The sequence below is a fragment of the Hydra viridissima genome, unplaced genomic scaffold, assembly GCF_058129835.1.
Source record: "Hydra viridissima isolate aposymbiotic clone 2 unplaced genomic scaffold, HvirCarnegie_v1 scaffold_15, whole genome shotgun sequence".
NCBI classification, from domain to species: Eukaryota; Metazoa; Cnidaria; class Hydrozoa; order Anthoathecata; family Hydridae; genus Hydra; species Hydra viridissima.
In genome coordinates, this window is record NW_028324314.1 from 2207449 (window position 1) to 2221980 (window position 14532).

Sequence of the window (14532 nt, forward strand, 5' to 3'; positions counted from 1 at the left end):
GTCATGTAAGATATCCATTGGGTGATTAACTGCGGTATGCATTTCAAGTTTGTCATGCCACTTTAATGGTATATTGAAAGATTTATATTTCAACTTTGTAATAACCTGTAACAATTTAATTGTTGCATTAATTTTCTTTTTGCTAGCACTGGTGTGTCTATTTCGACATCCCTTGGACAACATTTTGTTTCCCAACGTATCTCATGATCAGTGATTACGTTGTTCACGTAGTAGAAGTTTTAAACGTTGTCATCATCACACTAACCACCCATATCTGAAAAACCTTCATCCAAAAAATAGGCAGTTAAACAAATAACTAGTTAGGAAGTCTGATGTACTTGCATAATTTATCTTCGATTAATTGTCACTTTTTAAATTTATTTACAAGTTCTAAGTTAGTGAATATAAAAACTCATTCTTGTAAGGCAATTTTCGCTTCTGGGAAAAACCAGTCTGCAAAAAACTGGGAGGCTTTTTTTGTAACCATATCTAATCAGCTGTTAAAAAAGTTTTGGCTGAATTTCATATAATTATCGGTTTATTTTTAACTTTCAGAATTTCAAATTATCTGAAGTATCTCTAAAATATCTCAAAACGTTAATAGGGCATAAAGAGATTGAAAATTTGATAGACTTTTGAGCTTATTTTCTCCACATGTTGAATTAAAATTTTTAGAGAGATGATGCCCCTTGCAAGAAAACTTGTGATGTTCAGCCTTTCTGCCTACACAAAAACACTTCAAAATTAAGCTTCCGAAAATTACCCAGCTAACAATTAACGTTCAAGAAACGTTGTTGTAACGTCCGTTTAGGTTCGTTTAATGTTCGCTGCAAACGTTACGTGAACCAACTTTTGTGAACTCCGATTTAAAGTTCTTGAACGTTCGATGCGAACGTTTAATTAACAGGCAGCGAACGTTGTTTTGACGTTAACTGCAGACGTTATTTTGACAGCTCTTGAACGTTCATATCAAACGTTCAATAAAAAACAGCGGGCGTTGATCTAACATATATGTATATATATATATATATATATATATATATATATATATATATATATATATATATATATATATATATATATATATATATATATATATGTAAATTTATTTAGTTGAACTATTAATTTTAAAAGAATAGGTTTAAATGGAGTTTACTAAAAATTAAAGTGATATCTTTACTTTTATTAAACTACTGGTTAACATTCAACTTAACCAGCCATATTAACCTAATTCTTTTTTGACCTTTCATAGATTTACAGGTACAAATTAATTATTTTTACCAGCTGAATTATCAAGCTTATTTGAGAGACTATGATTTATTTATTACATTTCAAGTATAATGGACACAAAATAACACCTCTTGCAGTGAAAAAGTTCATATATAATCTGTATATACATATATAACATTATTACATAGTTAATCATTTACAAGCAAAGAATGACATAATGTGAACTAATGTTACTGATGAATGTCAGTCTTGATGTTAATGCTATTTTATTAACTCATCGGCCTGACATTTGGTGTAGTGGGGTAAACTTGTGGGTGTATTCTTGTTCTCAGACTCCAATCACTTCTTTATATTTGCAAATCAATCTCATTTGACATAAACATGAACATACTTAAGCTTATATCCTAAAAGTTTCATATCTAAAACAAAATATCCTGCAGGCACCCATGCAACATTTTAACAATATATCATCGCCTTTGATTTGCTAATACATAATTTTTGATTTGTGTTCTTCTTAAAATATCAAGTCGAATTTGGTTGGTTTGAGTTAATTCAGGTTGAACACCATATACATCATCTTCATGATTGTCCTAAAAGTTAATGTCATCTGGAGTTTCTAATCCTAAGGAAATGCAAAGGTTTTCCAGTAAAGTGCAAGTAAAAAACATTTTGCAGCAAGTTGTTGGGGTGTACTGAAGTGTTCCACCACTTTTGTGCAAACACCTCCAAAGGTGTTTGAGATGTCCAATAGCTTACTCCACATCACTACCTACCTGACAGTGAACGTTATTAAATTATATTTCCTCTTGTGTAGTTGGCTGATTAAATGGTATAATAATGACTGGTAACAACCCATATCCTAAGTCTGAAAAAAGGAAACCTGCATTTGGATCATATTATTTTGTCTGTTTTAATGCAGAATTATAAAAAAAGATAAAGGCATCATGGCACGGATCCAGGATACTTTGCAACAACATCTCTAAACTTTCCATCAGCATCAATGACAACCTGACAGTTCGAAGTAGGATATCCTCTTCTAAAAAAAAGAAGTTAAAAATCTTCAAAATAAGAAAATGTTTAAAAATCCTGAGAGCAGCTAAAACCTTTATGGGAACCATTGACATCATGTTAGAACAACTGTTCACCTTTGGCCAAAACAAAGCATTGTTTTTTTTACATGACCTTACATTACAATATTGTTTTAAGTTTAGCATTTACGTTAAATAACTTGATGTTTTCAAACTTTAAAGAACTATAATGTGCTAATTTAAATTATTAAAAATACTTCGATATTTGTGATAAACATGTTGCACTTTGTGAAATTGAAGTATTGTCCCTTCATAAATTAAATATTTTTTTACATAATATTAACAACATGAAGCGCTTTATAATAACTTAATAATGTGAAGTAAAATCCAGCATAAAAAAGCATAAGCACCTTAAAAAAAGGAAATAGTAATTAATTTTTTTTTATAAAGAGTAATAGACCAGAAATATTTTTTTTGAACCTTGTATGCATTATATGCAAACATACATAGACATAAGTTTCTCATGTTAACTTTGCATATGTAAGTAAGCCAAGCAGTGTACACTTTAAACTTTTTGACTAATGACCTAAAGCAATATAATCAAAATGATCAGGTATCAAATCAAAATGATGAGTTTACCTGCAAATGTATGCTGACTCATCAGCCATAGTAACTTTTTTGATTTGTATCATCGTACCATCGATTACTCCAAGAAGACCTTTAACTCCAAATGATTGAAAGTACTTTCTCTTTGTTTCAGCCATCTCCTCTGGACTATCATACCATCTGACAAGGTGATGATAGTGCTGAATAAAATATTTGCAAAACTGGCAAAGTATACAACTGCAGCTTGACTGGCTTACATGAGAGGTGTTACCTAAAATTACATGAAACAACATGTGAATGACATATGCATATTGACTATTATATTTTAATTAAACAAAGCAAGTTAGTTACCTGAGAGAAAAGTGAACTTTGACAAGGTTAAACTCCAAATAACTTGAAAAATACGATAACCTTACCAAAAGTCTGCGAAAATATAAAATCACAATTTAGAAACAGTAAAAAAAGTGCAGTATAAAAATTAATCTTTTGACATAATCAATTATGCTAAGTTAAAAAATTAGGGCTTGTTTGACTTTTGCTATAAAATATTGAAGCATCATATTTACATATAAAGAAAAAAGAAATTTAACTTAATTTCTTAACAATTAATAAACTGAAAAATGGATAAAGTTATTTTTAAGTAAGCAAACATGATTAGTCTAAAAACAGGTTTGCCAATCCGATTTTTAAAGTTTTTCCCTAAGTTTTCCCTGAGTAAAGAATGTTATTCCCAAGTTTAACTTTTGAAACTCCCTGAACTTCTCCATAATCTTTCCAGGTTATTCCGAAGACTTTATTTGAATGTTTTAAAACATATTATTTATACTAACAAGCTAAAAGTTTTGCAACAACATTTATATCTTGCAAATAATTTGTTATCTGTCTTGACAAGTCATTCTTTAAAAAAACATAAATTATGGTAGAAAAATGGAAAAAACATTTTTTCTGTAAACAAATTCTTCCAGGTTTTCCCTGGGATTTTTGCTACCTCTAGTTTTGCTAGCTATTCCAGGTTGAATGAAAACCCTGTATAAAGCCTCACCTCTAAGCTGCATTTGTAACAATCCATTAATAACAAGCATATTTAACAATAAAGAATCATAATATTAGAGCTGATCTTTTTGGCATTAACTAATAATTCTTACCAATTACTGCTTGAAAACTCCCAGTTGAAAAAAGCCTTAGTGCTCTTAGTACTTTTGCTTTTGAAAAAATTGGGTTGTTTCTCAAAATGATTGGTAACAAATCATTGTGTAATGTGTTGACAATATCTCCTATTATTTTTTGGTAAACTAAGTTTTTGAAAACATTCCACATCAGAGTAATTGCTTAAATCAACATGCTGAGTCTCATGCCAAATTTGATCTTGACCATGTGCAGCTAGAATAATTGGTATATATCCATTTTAACTAAATTTTTATAAAGCTGTTAAAACAACAATATGAACTATGATTATAATACTCAATAAGACATGTACCTTTTTAAAAAAATTGTGAAGAAGAAAATATATTTAATAATAAAAATATTATATCTTTATAAGATGTTATATTATTGAACAGGGAATGATGCTGTTATATTTTTAAACACTGTCTTGTATAATACAATTCCCCACATAATATAACATTTTATAAAGATGTTATACTATTATATATATATATATATATATATATATATATATATATATATATATATATATATATATATATATATATATATATATATATATGTATATTTATGATGTTATATCATTATGATGCAGTTTTTTTTTATTAATATCTATGATTATTGTTAAACCTTATTATAATATATATAATTTATTTATGTTAAGATGCCTAATAATATATCAATCTGGCAATAGATTCTCATTATTTAGTGATTTCAAAGTTACGCCAAAGTTAAGGCAGCTCATAGCAAACTTAACTTTTTCTACGTAAATTGAGCAGATCAAGTTTCTAAAAAGTTTGGTGAACCCATTTCAGTTTGGTGAATACCGATAGTTTAGGGCTGAACTTACTCAAAAACTTACGAAAGTTTTTTTTAAAAGCAACTACGCAAGTTTGGTGAACACGACTTTTACAGTTTTAAACTTATGCCAAACTGACGTCAGACTGATGCGGAAAAAAGTTTTGTGCATACGTATCCAGAACTTTCACAGAACGTTCATAGAACGTGCCCGAACGTTTCTAACGTTCGTCGAACGTGCTCGAACGTTTTGTGTTAGCTGGGTAGCTTCTTTGAACTAATCATTATGTCCAGATTTTGAAGAAAAAGTTTCTTTAAAATCTGGAAATAATTATTCATCCAAAGAAACTTCTTTTTAGAAGCTTAAACTTGAAATGTTAACTTGGTTTATAAAAAGTAGTATCATTCGAATTTTCGTCCAGTTTGGACGATTAAACCACACATATCTCGAGGAAACTCACCATCGAGAAAAATTTTTAAAATATGACAGTGGCGCCTATAGTCGATTATCTTTAACTTACCCAATTTTTACTTGAAATATGTCTTCAGCCCAAAATGAAGTTTTTTTCCAGGAGCTCCTTCATACTCAAAGTTGGGAGCGAGGGCCAGAGAAAATGGAGAGGAATAAGTGTGTGATTGGACTATGAGAATTGGCTTTATACCTTCTTTAAAATGAAAGAGTTCAAATAGTGTTTCAAACTTTACTGAAAAGTTTATGGTTAGACTTTCTGGAGTTTTTCTTTGGCGCACTCAGAGAAAAATTATATTTTCGCGAGAATCGCACAAACGTTGTTTTATTGCTCATTTGGTCAAACCTATTGTTTTATTACTAGCAGTGGTCAAACTTGGTTTTTTTTTCTTTAATCTAGAATTATAATTCTTTATCAAATGAAGAAGATATGGGAAGACTTTCAGTGTCCTTCTTTTTTACTTTTGAGAAAACAAAATTGGGTTTGACTTCAGTAGCCTTTAATTTTTAACAACTTTAAACACCCTAATAGTTCTTGGTAAGGATGGTTTTTTGCTTGAGTATTGTTAGAAGTAATAGTTATAAACCAGTACATGCTGGAAGGGATGCAAAAGCAAAATTTTCAGTTGATTGTTGTGAATATTTCTTTGTTTTTAACTGACTAAGGAAGATCGACTCAACGCCTTTTTTTGTAACTTGTTTATATATATTCTTATTAAGAAAACAGCGTTATTTATACTAAATCTGACATAGTTGACAATTATTCGTAACTAAAAATAAGATAATAATTACCAACTTCATACCATATATTAATTACTGTAAAAGTACTTGACGTCATCGCGTGGTTTAATAAATGTTTATGACACACTCCCCCAATTTGTAGAGAACATCTACAAATTCTCATCAAAATGTTCATCAAGGGCTGTTATTTTAATAAGTTCCTTAGCCTTTGATTTCGCCATTCATGAAGGTCTTTGTTTCGGAGTTTTTGTTTGCTCTGCTGATATGTTTTCGCAAGGTTTAGAATCGTTTAGGAATTCCTTGATCTCAGTAGGATCTTGGCAAATTTCCATCGGATAAAGCATCTGAATCGGTTTTTCCACTACTTGATTATTTCCCGTTCTTAATTTAGCACCGCGGATTATATTATCTTCTCCGCGTACAAGTTTCGTTACCATTACCAATTTTCCACTCACCTCTATTCTTTTCTTCTCCTTTAAGCAAGAAAATCTCTTCCACTGCTATGTCCTTTTGATTATACCCTTTGCGCTGATAATTTTCTCGTAATGATCTTAAGTACTCGTTTGTCCACCTTTTCCACGCTAAGTTCTTGCATTTCGTGATATACCGCATTGCTCGTGTAGTCGATTTGTTGTTAAAATCTTCATCATCGTCATTTTCTGCATTTTCGAAAGGGATTGTAATACCTACCCCATGTAAAATTATGTTTGGTGTTAATATCGGAAGTTGAATATCGTTCTCGATATATCCTAATGGTCGGTTATTCAAAGTACTTTCAATATCAATCAAAACTTCTTTAAGTCGTTCGAAAGTCAGACGAATCCTTCCAGTTGCTTTGTGTAATGATCTTTTTACCAAACCCACCATTCTTTCAAAGAAACCTCCCCACCATGGGCTTCTTGCTAAATTAAACTTCCATTTTATGTTCATTTCACCTAAGTAATCGTTTATCAGCGGGTCTTTCTGCAATCGTCGGATCCACCTTGCAGTACTTACAAATGTTTTGGCATTGTCGCTTATTATGAGTGCAGGTGTGCCCCTTCTTGCAATCATTTCTTTTATACTTCGACGGAATTCTTCATTTTCCATTGCTTTTAGTAGATCCAAATGGATTGCTCTTGAAGTTGCACAAGTATAAAGTATAATGTATGATTTTTTGTAACACTCTTTGCTTACTTTTTATTCGATTGGGCCAGTGAAATCCAAACCAATAGTTTCAAAGGGGTATTTGCTTTTAGTTCGATACTTTGGCAAATCAGCTGTTAATGGAGCTAGTAATGGTTTGCACCTGAATCTTTTACACCAATTGCATTCGTATGTAATGGTTTTGACTTGGCTACGTAAGGTATCTGTCCAATAATGCTCACGAAACTTGGACATTGTCAGACCAACCATCCCATGGTTAGTCTGTGCATGTGCTCTTTGAATAACCAAGTTTGTAAAGGGATGCTTGCGAGGTAAAAATATTGGGTGCTCACCTTGTATACGACCCATGCAAACTAAAAGCCCATCGTGATTTCTATGTAATCGTAATCTTTCTGAAGTTTCTTTAAATTGTTCGGATTTTTCAAATTCGTATTGAGCAATTTTGATCAGCTTCTGCATTGCGTTGTTCCTTTCAGTAGCTGATAGCACACCTCGACATTTTCTTTTACTTTTGAGATTGATAATGATTCTTAAGATCCATGCCATTATTCTTATAACTTTTGGTAGCTGATACTTGTTCATAAGTTCATCAAAGTAGTTAAACGTCTCTGCTGTGGCAAGGTTATGTATTTTTGTTGGATTAACTTCTTTCATTACTTCATCCATTTGTGTATGAACTATATTGGTTGGCCACTCATTCTTTTTGGTAAGCCATGTTGGACCATTGAACCATATTTGTGGAATTTTTCCATTTTTAATTCCTCTACTTCCAATATCAGCTGGGTTCTGATTGGTTGGACAGTGACGCCAGATAATCCAACTTCGTTTATTGATTTCTTTGACACAATTTGATACAAACTGCTTCCATTTACGATTGTCATTAAGGATCCAATGCAGTGCTACTGAACTATCAAGCCAGCCGTATATTTCCATAACTGGGTATCCTTCAAGTGCCAATTAAACGTTTGTAAGAGCATTAGCTACCATGTGTCCAGAAATCAATTCAAGTCTGGGAATAGAACAACCTCGTTTTGATATGCGTGATTTGGCTGTAAACAATCCTTGAGTTACTTTGTTTCCTTGATGTACTACTACGTATATTGCACTGCAGCAGCCATCTTTGCTTGCATCACCAAATCCATGGATTTCAATCTTTTTTATTATATGATTCAAAACAGTTATACTTCTTGGTATTGGTGTAAGGTCTGGTAACGTATATTTCCAAAGCATCCATTCCTTTGATAATTCAGGTGAAAGTTTTTTATCCCAAGCAAATTTTAAATCACAAATTTGTCGATATATAAGTTTTGCTGTTAGATTTATTGGGGAAATCACACCAAGTGGATCAAAAAGTCTATCCAAACTTTCTAAAATTCCTCTTTTGGTTATGATGTTTGTTTGGCGAGTTGGTCTGCAATCTACTAATAAAGTGTCATCATTTTTGTCCCACAACAAACCAAGAATTTTTGAATAACGTTTATTTTGTTCATTGATGGTAACTTCATGATTGTTCTCTTTTGAATCATTGGTTTTTAATGCAGGAAAATTTGAGTGCCATTTGTGAAGCTGGAATCCTCCCATTTTGAACAGATGAATTGCTGTTTGTTTCAATTTTTCGACACATTCCAGGTCAACTCCCCCAGTGATTATATCATCAACATATATGCCCCTGTTGATTATCTGAATTTCATTCTTTTTATGCGGATAATGTTTTTCATACGTCATTAAATGTTGCTTGATTACTCCCCCAAGAATAAAGGGACTAGATGCACAGCCAAACGGGATTCGAGTAAATCTTAGAGTTATTACTTCTTTACTTTTCAAGTCCGATATCCAATAGAAACGGAAAACATCACGATCATTAGTATCAACTCTTATTTGTAGGAACGCTTGTTTAATGTCTCCAGTAAGACAAACAGGTTGCAATCTGTTTTGTAAAATACCATTGAGTAGTAAGGGTTGTAATGGAGGACCAATATGTAAACAGTCGTTAAGTGAGGGTGATCCGTACTCTTTAGCTGACGCGTCAAAAACAATCCTTAGCTTGGTTGTTTCGGAGTCCTCTTTTATCACTGCTCGATGAGGCATGTAAAATATTCTCTTGCCAGTTGGTTTGTTTGGTGCATACTCAATTATCCCATCCTTGAGTTGTTCTTGAATAATAGTGTTATATTTTATGAGATCATTTGGCTTCTTTTCCAGTTTTCTAAGTACGCTATGCAACCTTGAGATACTCCCATCCCATACCCCCATTGCCCTGTGCAACTTCCAAATTCTGCTAGCGCTTTGAATCTTTGTAACTTGAAGTAAATTGCTGTACATGTTAAAACTCTGAGTGATTTTGTACTCCTCGTATGATTCTGCGCAATATTTTGTTAAGGTGGAATATTCAAAATTAATTGCTGCAGGTAAATATAGTGAAGTAAGTGGTTCCGGCAAATTATATTCATTGTAACTGTCATCCTCTTCCGCAGTATCTGTATCACTACAATGTTCTTTGCTTTCATTTTTAATGTCTACAGACTGAAGAATGGCAGCATTCTTATACAGTTTTTTGAGTTCTAACAACTTTTTTATTTTACTATCTGAAGTTGGTATAGGATCCTTAAAGCTGTAAGGTCTTTCATCCTGTGAGTTTTCATTGTCACTAATATTTGGAAGAGTTTCACGCTTCTTTAGTCGGGAAAAATTGATTTTTTTAAGTGTAGCTGGCGTTGCTGGTTTACGCGATTTTTTCCAACTGCACAATTTGCTTGTGCAAGATATTTTATTTATACCAAGCTAAGCACAAGCAAAAAGCTTAAGTAACAAAGCACCGATGTGACTACACACAGAGCCCAATCTATAATTTAAAAAAATATATGATCGATTCAACTTCTTAAAATACTTGTTTTGAAAAAAATTAGAATTAAATTATTTAACTAATGCGCTCACCCTGCCATGCATTTGCAATTTGCCGTTAAAATCCAGCCATTAACTTTATTTATTGCTACCCACACTTCGTAACATTTCTGCTTCTTTCCTTGTCTTTGACTTGGAAGCACCTAAGACAAATTAAACGTCAATTAAATAAAAAAATAAATAAATCATATTACATTTTACTTAAAATAAATTTTATGGTTTTAACTTTTCAAACATTTTTTCTTTGTCACTTTCACTGTGGACTTTGTAATATGCAACGATACCTCAAATTTAATGAAACAAAATTGATTCTTTTCTTCAATTAAATTATAGTATACATCCTGAACATGCCCAAAAATGTAAAAGTTGTACGATTCCAATGATTTATAGGCTTTCATTGAATCGTGTGTAAAGTTACTTGGCGAGTTAATAAGTTAATTGTACATGTCACCCCATGTAATGTCGGGCATCATTGAAACGTCGTTCTTCCAATTTTCAAGTACGTAAGGCTCGGGAAGTAGCATTCCATTTGACAAAGTTAATTTTTTTTTTATATGCAACTTTATTGTTTTCTTCTAACGTTGAAAAGTATTCAGATTCACTCCACATTTTTTCTTGCGTGTTTTCTTTCTATCCTGCCAGTGTCCTTCGCGTCCGAAAAAGTGTAAACGCACTACTTCATTTTGAAATTCATCTATAATGTAACAGATAAAATCTTACAAAGTTGTTATACTATTAAATATATATATATATATATATATATATATATATATATATATATATATATATATATATATATATATATATATATATATATATATACTTATAATACAAATCCCCATATAATATAACACCTTATAAAGATGTTACACTATTATATAGGTACGTGGACTGATTTTTTAAAACTGATCATATACTAAAATGTTATATATCATTAGAAAGCCCTTCAATACAGTATTTTAAAGGTGAAAAAATTATTAAAAACGAACAATTTAAAAAAAAGTTATGACGTTTTTAGTAGCAAATTTTCGATATATGGATTTATTGAAGAAATTGGTTCCAAAAAAATTTTTTTTTTCACTGAAATTGTTATAACTTTGTCAAATCTTATCTAAATGCCTAAACCTTGGTATCAAAAGATAGATGTAAGAGTAGGCTACAAGTTCACATAACTCTATAGATAGAAGGGGTGTATAGAGGGCCAGAGGGGGGAACCGGAACACCATCGTAACCTTAAAAAATACAAGTTTTTCACACGAAAGAGTGTTTTTCTGATAAAATATGTTATCTTTATACACAAAAAGTTAATCTAATTTGCTTCCATTCCATTTCCAAATATTAGTGGTCTTTTTTAGATTAAAGGGTGGACGTCTTTGTTATGTTTTAACACCCTCGTAGTGAAATGTTACATTCTTAAACATATTTAAACCTAAAAAACACTGATTATATTTTGTGTTAAAAAGTTTAAATTATATTTTCTTACTTTACATCATATACAAGTGGTGTATAAATTGACATTAGGGGCGGGGCATGTGCCATGCTTAACGCCCCAATCCCCCCCCCCCGCACCCCCCGCCCAGTCTTATCCAACCTAAAAAAAAATTTTTAAATATATATGAATAAAGGTTTTAAATAGAGTTTATGGAAAAAGAGAAATAAGTAAATAGATTAGTACTTAATAGCATTATGTAAAATTTAATTTAAAACAATTAATTGTAAAAGTGATAGGCTGAATAAATAAAATGAACAACATATTAATCAATGACAGCTTAAAAAATGTTAATGAGATTGGTCATTTCATTCTACTGCACTTTGAGGGATAACACAATACTAATGCATTAAATAGTCTATATAAATAAAAACATAAATTCGATAATCATTCAGAAACTTTTCTAAATCATAAATTTACCAGCAGAAGGTTGTGCACATGTAACTAAAGATAAAAAAAGTTTTTATAAAAATTTGCAATTAATATGAAAGGTGTGTACATGTTTGCAAATAATAGTTTTTAAACTTACTGGTTGTAGTAGCCAATGAAGATGTAACTAAAGGTTATCAAAGTTGTAGTTAAAAAAAAAATACTCTAATTGCCAAGATAAACATATTGAAAGATAAAAATTTGTACACATACCACTTATAGCAGATGTAGAAGGAACTAAGTTTAAAAATTATTTAATAAAAAATTTATATTGCAATCGTCAAAAATATATACACATATTAAAAAGTAATAGTTATTAAACTTACCATTTGTTGAAGACGAGGATGTAACTAAAATTCAAATTTGTAATAAAAAATAAATACTGCAAAATAATGACTTTGAAATTGGTATTCTTTGAAATCTATTCACAGATTAAAAACTAATTCAATAATCATTAACATATACAAACTGATACAAACTTACCAGCAGTAGGCCGTGTAGATTCGACTAAAAATGTTAAAAAAATTTTACACAATATAATTTGAAATTGTCAACATCAAGTTACAAATGTAACAATCGTTAAAGCTGTTCTGCTTAAGGTGCAACAACTATACTAAAAAAATGAAAATAAACAATGAAAATATAACTATTCAAATATAAAGATATTATTTTTATAAGCAACAAGCTAAAATTAGGAATGGTTATAAACTTATGTAAACAATAAACACAGATAAAGATAAGTATACAATAAGTAAAGAACATTAACTTAAGTTTTTTAAGTGTTTCTATATATAGAAAGATATTTTAAATGTTTTATTAATATTTACTTAACTTTAACTATTTTCTCTTTGTGATTATGTAAATGTTTTTTTAATTAATAAACCCAATATTTATGTGACTTATACTTACAAAATCTTAAAAAATCCACAAAAAGTTGGGTAGGATCTAAACAAGAGATAAATGTTAGACATGCTTGTATAATAATTTAAACACTAATCCACAGATAAAGAAGTATATAATCCAAATATGATAAAAGACAATAACAATGATTATCATTAAATGATATGTTTTATAATAAACCACATATGAATAAGTATATTACATACTTCATTAGATTAATCTTAACAAAAAACTTCTTAGTGTTTTTAAAATATTAAATATTAGTGTTTTAAAATATTAAAGCTGTTCCTATTGAATGCCAACAGTTTTAATCTGAAACATTAATCTTTTTTTATATGTTATATAAATAACAATTAAGGTTTTACATTTATCATTATTTTTGGATATGAGAAAAAAAAATTGAACTTACTATCTGTTAGTGTAGCCACAAGATTTTTGTTGGCATTGTCCATATTTAATTAAATCTAATAATATAAATCAAAATAATTCAAAATAAGATTTTCATTTGAATCCCCCCCCCCTTATCCAGATTTCGGCCCCCACCCTGATTTCGCTTAAAAAAAAAAATAACAGAAAAACCGAAATTAGTTACCTAAAGTCCAACACTAATTAGAGTAATTGCTAATCTTCATCATGCGTTGAAATTTGGCATGTTCATAGAAAATGCATAAAGCAAACTATTTTAATAATAAAAAATGCGGACTTTACATTTCTTCGACTACAAGTCCAAGTGACAACATCAACCAAATTTTCATGCAAAATTCTCAGCAAAATACTCCATAAAAAAGTATGGTAGCGATACACAATAATGATATAAAAAACAAGCCTAACCTTTCTTTTTTTCAAAAGTTGTCAAGGTTTATATATGTTTCTAAAAAGAACCACCTCAAAAAACCGTTTGCCTAGAGCTACCTGAAAAAAGTGGTATACTTGGTAAAACACAAATTAAACTAATTGCTAATCTTCATCATGCGTTGAAATTTGGCATGTGCGTAGAAAATACATGAAAGAAACTATTTTAATAATAAAAAAAGCGGACTTTACATTTCTTCGACCCCAAATTCAAGAGAGAACATCAGCCTAATATTTAGGAGCAAAATATCACATAAAAAAGTTTAGTAAACATAATAAAAGTTTTAAAAAAGTGAAGATTAGTCTTTCTTCTTTCCAAAAAGTATCTATGTGTATATATGTTTCTAAAAAGAAACTCCACAAAACTACGTCTGCCTCACGCTGCCTCAAAACAAAGTTAAAAAAGTGAGAGCCAAAATTTTAGCATAAAAATCGGTTCCGTAAATCGCTATTTCCGCGTACCTATATTATATATATATATATATATATATATATATATATATATATATATATATATATATATATATATATATATTATATATTAGTATAACATCTTTATAAGATGTTATATTATATGGAGATTTGTATTATAAGTATATATATATATCTATATATATATATATATATATATATATATATATATATATATATATATATATATATATATATATATTAGTATAACATCTTAATAAGATGTTATATTATATGGGGATTTGTATTATAAGTCCCTGTACAGAATTATAACTGCCACAGTCCCTGCACACCAATATAACATCTTA

The 14532-nt window shown here is 30.1% G+C and overlaps 1 protein-coding gene, 1 long non-coding RNA gene and 1 pseudogene across 12 annotated transcripts; all 3 read right to left on the reverse strand.

Annotated features, from left to right (window-relative positions):
* Positions 1 to 7215: 7215 nt before the first annotated feature.
* Positions 7216 to 8115, reverse strand: LOC149878142 (uncharacterized). The gene has a single exon (XM_090073231.1). The coding sequence runs from the start codon at positions 8113 to 8115 to the stop codon at positions 7216 to 7218; it is 900 nt and encodes a 299-aa protein (XP_089929357.1).
* Positions 8116 to 8139: 24 nt separating this feature from the next.
* Positions 8140 to 10692, reverse strand: LOC149878143 (uncharacterized; annotated as a pseudogene).
* Positions 10693 to 11330: 638 nt separating this feature from the next.
* On the reverse strand, positions 11331 to 14213 carry LOC149878144 (uncharacterized). 11 transcript variants are annotated; one of them, XR_016447582.1, is made up of 10 exons: positions 13733 to 14213; positions 13494 to 13578; positions 13311 to 13365; positions 12911 to 12946; positions 12485 to 12508; positions 12328 to 12351; positions 12215 to 12238; positions 12102 to 12128; positions 11993 to 12016; positions 11331 to 11674 (listed from the first exon to the last, which is right to left on the reverse strand). It is a non-coding gene; the product is annotated as an uncharacterized LOC149878144 (long non-coding RNA). The 11 variants fall into 11 exon arrangements; XR_016447584.1 differs by lacking the exon at positions 13494 to 13578; XR_016447586.1 differs by lacking the exon at positions 12911 to 12946 and having other exon boundaries at positions 13494 to 14213.
* Positions 14214 to 14532: the final 319 nt, after the last annotated feature.